This window comes from Accipiter gentilis, chromosome 4, assembly GCF_929443795.1.
Source record: "Accipiter gentilis chromosome 4, bAccGen1.1, whole genome shotgun sequence".
Classification (NCBI taxonomy): domain Eukaryota; kingdom Metazoa; phylum Chordata; class Aves; order Accipitriformes; family Accipitridae; genus Astur; species Astur gentilis.
In genome coordinates, this window is record NC_064883.1 from 45,256,300 (window position 1) to 45,262,299 (window position 6,000).

At 47.7% G+C, this 6,000-nt stretch overlaps 1 protein-coding gene across 1 annotated transcript in view; it reads left to right on the plus strand.

Moving 5' to 3' along the window:
* The window catches only part of WNT9A (Wnt family member 9A), a 55,154-nt gene extending 49,382 nt beyond the window's left edge, over positions 1-5,772 (plus strand). The window contains exon 4 of the mRNA XM_049798882.1: positions 4,876-5,772. Coding sequence (XP_049654839.1) covers positions 4,876-5,349 — 474 coding nt within the window. The 3' untranslated portion in view covers positions 5,350-5,772. The remainder of the gene's footprint in view (positions 1-4,875) is intronic.
* Positions 5,773-6,000: the final 228 nt, after the last annotated feature.

Consider the following 6,000-nt stretch of genomic DNA (forward strand, 5'->3'; position numbering starts at 1 on the left):
CAACAAGAGGAGGAAGGTCTTTGTGGAAGCTGGGGAACAAGGCAAGAAACAGAAGGGCTTTGCCAAGATTCATTTTGGCTCGTGGGTGGTTAGGGGCCCGTAGGCAGCAGTTCTCCATCACGCATCACCTCGAGTAGCTGCATCGTGACTGACAGCAGCAGGGGAGGCTGGCTGGCGAAGAAATTTTTCTATGATTTTCACTATAGCTGCCTTGTAACATTCTTGAGCCCTTCCTGGTCCTTCAAGGAGAAGGTTTACGGGGCAGTTGGGATGCACCATGCTTGCACAGTGGCCGTATGAAAATCCACATGCTGGATTTCGTGAACTGGTGCTTTCATGAGAACGGGGACAATGGAAACCTTTTATGCTTTGGTCCACCAGCGCATGACATCTAAGCCGTCCTAGGCACTGCTTAACAAGGAGCTAGAAGTGGGTCAGGAAAAACCAGACTGGGATTCAGCAGAGGCTTTGTTCATCACTGTTTAAGCCCAGACAAGGAGAGTAGGATTCATCTACCTGAATATATGTCTTTCTACCCTTTGAGAGACCTTGATGCTCCTGGAGGGGCAGCTGGTGGTAAAGAACAACGTTTTACAGCACCTCAATGCTAGATGCTGATATGTAGACACCTGAATTTGTCCCGGAGGGTGGGATTCTGCTCATAGGTTAAGATGTCTGAACTGAGGTGCCTCTGTATGAGCTGGGTCCTAAGGCTCCTGTTAGTGGGTGGAGATGTGGTCAGCACAGTTGGTGGAGCCTGGAGACCTGTTCAGTGGAGCATGTGTAGGTGTTTGCTTTGCTGCAGGATCCTCTGCCTGCTTTGGCTCCACTGAGCCGGATGGGAGGTTAGAGGTGTTTCTCAAATGCAGGCATTTAAACTCAAATGTCTGCTTCAGTGAGGTCAACCCTGGCTGGCTGGTGTGATTCAAGTGCCTAAATCTACATGCCTATTCCTGACTGAAGGTCTGCTGCCATCTGCTAGCTGCCAATCCATCAGTAGCCGGATTTTCAACACGTGTTGGGCCATATCTACCAGCCCCATGTGGATGCCTTGGATATACTGCACCTGCAACATCAGCTCTCCCACTGAGCTCTGGAGAGGTGGTTCCTGACAAGAACAACCCTGTCTCCAGGTTCCCTTCTTGCATTTCATGACCGTGCCTTGTTCAACCAGCTCTAACTCCAGCCAAGCCTTGCCCGTAGGAGCGTGTCTACCAGCTGCGCCAACTCCTGTGGGTTTCTTGCTTTCCCATCTCCCGTAAAATGGTGGTCGTCTCCTTTTCCAGGTGGAGCAGATGCAAACGGCTTGGGGGAGGTGGAAGGGTTGAGAAAAGCCTGAACTGATGAATGACTGCAGTGTGCAGCCCTTCTGCATCTCGGCAATTTTGCCCAGTTTGCTGATGGTCTGGGCGTGAAATCAGGTATAGGAGCTTTGTTTCACATGAACTCAGCTCTCACTTCTGGACAACCAGTGAAATGTGACTTTACATGAGGGACAGTATGGGTGAGGGTTGTTTTTTTGGTTTTTTTTTTTGCCTCGGTGTTGAAACGTGTTCTGTACGCTCTTGTCTAACATTGTGGGATTTCTAGCAGAGTTGGCTAGACACTTTGGCACACAAAGCGTGACAGCCCCTAACCAAGCCGGCCCAGCTGAGTACTATAAGCAGTAACACATCTCTCTCTGTAACCCGTCACTTGTTTGAATGCTACTGTGTATTATTGGATTGCATTTGAAAAGGTCTTGGCTGTCGCAGGAATGAAGTGTGACCATTGGCCAGGCTTTGCTGAAGGCCGTATTATGCATAGTGTCTTTCTAAAAATGTCTCTGTAATATCAGGATTGGGCCAGACCCCAATTCTGAGTCCATGACCTATTGCACATTTGCACATGGTGCTCAGCAGGACTCATGCAGCCAAATAATTAAGAACCGGATGGTCAGGAAATGGCCTGGAGCCAGTCCTCTGCTGTCATGAGGCCATAATGTAGGCAGATGCCATAATGGGCAGAAGGGGGAGATTTTTTTTTTTTTCTTTTTTAGATAACGTAGATGCCCAAAGGAAGGGCACTTTCAGTAGTTCCTTGACAGGAGGCAGCTCTATAAAACAAAATCTGTTTGAACTTATTTTAAGGGGTGGTTATACCTTACCCATTTAAAATCAATATGTAACCTATTTTGGGGGAAGCGGTGGGGAGGGAGAACTAGAGCTGTGAATATCTGTTTATAATTTGTGGGCAAAATGCAGGTTACCTGTGGCTGTCCAAATAACATGTCTGCTCTCATGTTGCCCACAAAGTTGTCCCAGGCATAAATCTATCTCTGGAGAAGATGGGGGAGAACATTCAGATGCTATTTACAAGGAGATGGATATGCTTTTGTGCTATGAAGCATCTTTATTGCAGCCTGATTCAAATGGGATGGGATGCTTTCTTTAGCATCAGTCAATTTATGGGTATGGGGTCCTTTACAGGACCTGGGGGGCTGTTGCCACCTTTGTCTCTCTCCAAGATGAATAACCATTGACTCTCTCTTTGCTTTCTTCTCTTCCCTTCCTGCTACTGCTTCTCCTTCCCATGCTGCTTTTCCTGTTGAAAATAACCGTGTCTTTCTATTCCCTCCATCTTGAATGTGAACACTGTGGTCCCACTGGCTCTGCTCTTCCTTCTGTATTTATGTTTTGTGGTGGTCTGAAGAGAGCTATTCCCATGCAAGCTATCCCCAAGCAAGATCTGGACACCTTTCTGTATGGAGACCAATTTTCTTTTGCTTCAGGAATAAATCATCATATGCATTTACTTTGTGTTGCCTTCAAAAAGTTATTTCACTCCTTTAGGGATCTGAGAGATGAGTCTTACTTCTCATTACAACACCCACTGCAACTGTTTGAATTCTAAAATAATAAAAGTAATTAAGAAAGGACTTGAAACCAAGCTTTGTCCTTGATAGTTGTAGTCCAGAGGCATAAGCAGGCACATAGTTTTTAACATGAGAGTCCTGACATGGAGGGGGTAGAATCTGCTTCAGTTTCCAAGGGTTTTAATGCCTTCCTTTTCTTTTCTACCTTGACTCTGAAGACCTTGGTCATAAGTGCTCTGCTTTTTTTGTGGAGAGAATAAAATATACATTTCTGTCCTAGTTGAAAACACCTTACAGGAGGTTCTGCTACTACCTTATAGAAGTTACGCTAGCCTGGGACTTGAGCCTTGCAGCCTGTTCCTCCCTGGACCGTGGTTTGTGTAGACCACCTTTGGGTGCAGCAGCCCCTGAATGCCCGTGTGATGCTGTTTCCCTTTATCCCCTCCCTAGAAGCCTGACCCCACAGCGTTTAGCTAAGTGGCTTTTCCACCCCTGGGTCAAGTTCTTTGTAAACACTTGTGGCCTTGCTTGCTGTGTTGCCTGGTCCAACCTCAGGACCCCCTCACCCTGAGGTGCTGCTGAAGCATCAAGGCAGGAGTTGAGGTTCCTCACCCTGACGTGGGGCAGGTCCTGGTTGCTCGTGATGGGGCAGATGGTGCAGCCTTTAGTGCAGGGAGTCTGTTCCCATGGCCAGAGCTATAAAGTCCCCTTATTTCCCTGCAGAGTGACTGCCCCACCTCCTTTCTCCTGTTGAAAATTGAAGACTGCTCCCCTGGTCCTCCCTGCAGCCACCAGCCCCGTCGTAGTCCTCAGGGGTCACTGCCTGATGGGCTGAGGACTGAACCCACTGGGCTGGACTCTTCTCACTGTAGCATCAACCCAGATTTCATGTTTTTCCCCTTGAAATCATCAGTGTGAGAATCCAGATTCCCCTTCCAAGCTACCTACAGCTGGTGACACAGGCAGAGTAAATCCTGGGGGCTGCATTAAAGCGCCTGGAATTGCTGAACCCATCACGCAGGGGTCTGTTTTCCATTTCTTCACATCTTAATTTCTCAGGGGAAGGGAGGGCACAGAGGAGACCACGGCAGCCTTGGGCTTCACCCTGCATGAAAATGTTCTTCGTTAAATGTGCATTTGGCCAGCAAGCCATAGTGCTTTTTTAAGAGCACATGCAGTTGTCTTCATTGCTAGCAGAAAAAAAGTGGCAGGCCCTTTTGAACATGCTACCGTACTCCAGAATAAAATCCTGAATACAGGTTGGAGAGGTGGAAGCTACCTGGATGTTTCTGGAGCTGCTGGTTTTGGTGTTGGTGATTCAGGCTGTTGTTCTGGAGGGCTTTTATATATATATATTTCAGCTACACAAAGTTTTTTCCTCTAAAGTGAACTAGGTGGGATGCTATGCCTAGTCGCTGCTGGTGGAAACAGCACAGCTTAGCCATGTTTCCACTGAGCCTGTGCTGCTAATTGGAAGCTGCCTGAGTTTGAGGTGGTATCCTGTGTGTTGTGGTATGGAAAAGGTTCCTACTGTCCATGCTCGTGTTCTGGAGAATGTGCCACCCCACCTGTGTGTCTGTGTTACAGCAGCACTCTCCCTCTTCTCTCCGTTAAACCAACTCCTTCCACTTCTGTTACATATTGTCTCCTTGTTCTCGTTAAAATAGATAAATAGGTGTCAAAATATGTGTTAATCTCTTAGCTGCATCACAGCTTCAGATCTCCGTCTACGTAGATGAGTGCCAGCACTGGACAGCCTTTGTATACCTTACTACTATCATTAACTAGCCAATAAGGCAACATTTTGGCAGGTAAATGTCATATTCCTGGGAACTGGGAGCAAGTATTCTAAAGCAAGTATTTCCTGTAGTATGTATTTTCCGTCCTCTTCCAACAGATAGTTTTTGTATCGTCATCGACTTTGTGTTCCAGAAGTGTCATCTCGCAAACTTTTTTTTTGCTCTGTGTCTTGATTTCTTCCCCCATAACTGATTTTCTTTTGGGGCCGTGTGTGTCTGCAGGTCATCAAAGCTGGAGTGGAGACAACCTGTAAATGCCACGGCGTATCTGGATCCTGTACTGTCCGAACGTGCTGGAGGCAGCTCTCTCCATTCCATGAGATAGGGAAGCAGCTGAAGCAGAAGTACGAGACATCGCTCAAAGTGGGCAGCACCACCAACGAGGCCACAGGGGAAGGAGACATCTCCCCACCCAAGAAGTCCATCCCTGGTCACAGTGATCAAATCCCAAGGACTACGGATCTTGTCTACATTGACGATTCCCCAAGCTTCTGTATGATGAGTCGATACTCGCCTGGGACTTCGGGAAGGAAATGTTACAAAGACAAGAACTGCGACAGCATCTGCTGCGGGCGAGGGCACAATACGCAGAGCCGGGTGGTCACCCGTCCGTGCCAATGCCAGGTCCGTTGGTGCTGCTATGTGGAATGCAAGCAATGCACCCAGAGAGAAGAGGTTTACACCTGCAAAGACTGACGCGGCTTCTGCTTGATGGCAACCCTTGGTGACGGGCGGTGGCGGTCTGTGAGAACTACATATGGAGACAAACAGGGTTTGATTGACCTTCTGGGATCTGAAAGCTATGTTGAGACATAAGCACTTTGTAGGGTACAGGTGACCCAGCTGTGTTGCTGTTTTGTTTTTGTTTTGTTTTGTTTTCCTGTAGACTGAATTTTAACGAGGTCCAACCATGTGGAAATAAGTGCCTGTCACACTGGGGTTAGACACCAGTTGACCTTCACCTTAGCTGTCTACGCAGTCTGACGGATCATTTATCCTTGGAACATCTCGATCGTTTCACCAATCCTCCATGAACTCCTGGGCTAATACATCCTCTTTGGCATAAAAACCTATCCTTATTGCCGAAGCTTACCCAACCGCTTAGAGAGCTAAGCCGATACGAAAGTAAGATCTTTCTGCTTTGAATGTGATGGTACGGGAAGCGGTCCTTTATTTCCCCTCCTAAAACTGGAGAGAGGTGTGTAGGGTAAGCAGGATCAGCCCTGATGGTTCCTCCAGTGGAGTTTCTGCACATCGAGCAAACAAGGCTCCGACAAAGAGACCCACTGGGAGGGTAAGCTTTTCAACAACAGCTCCGTATCCGCGTGCTTTGATCACCAAATACAG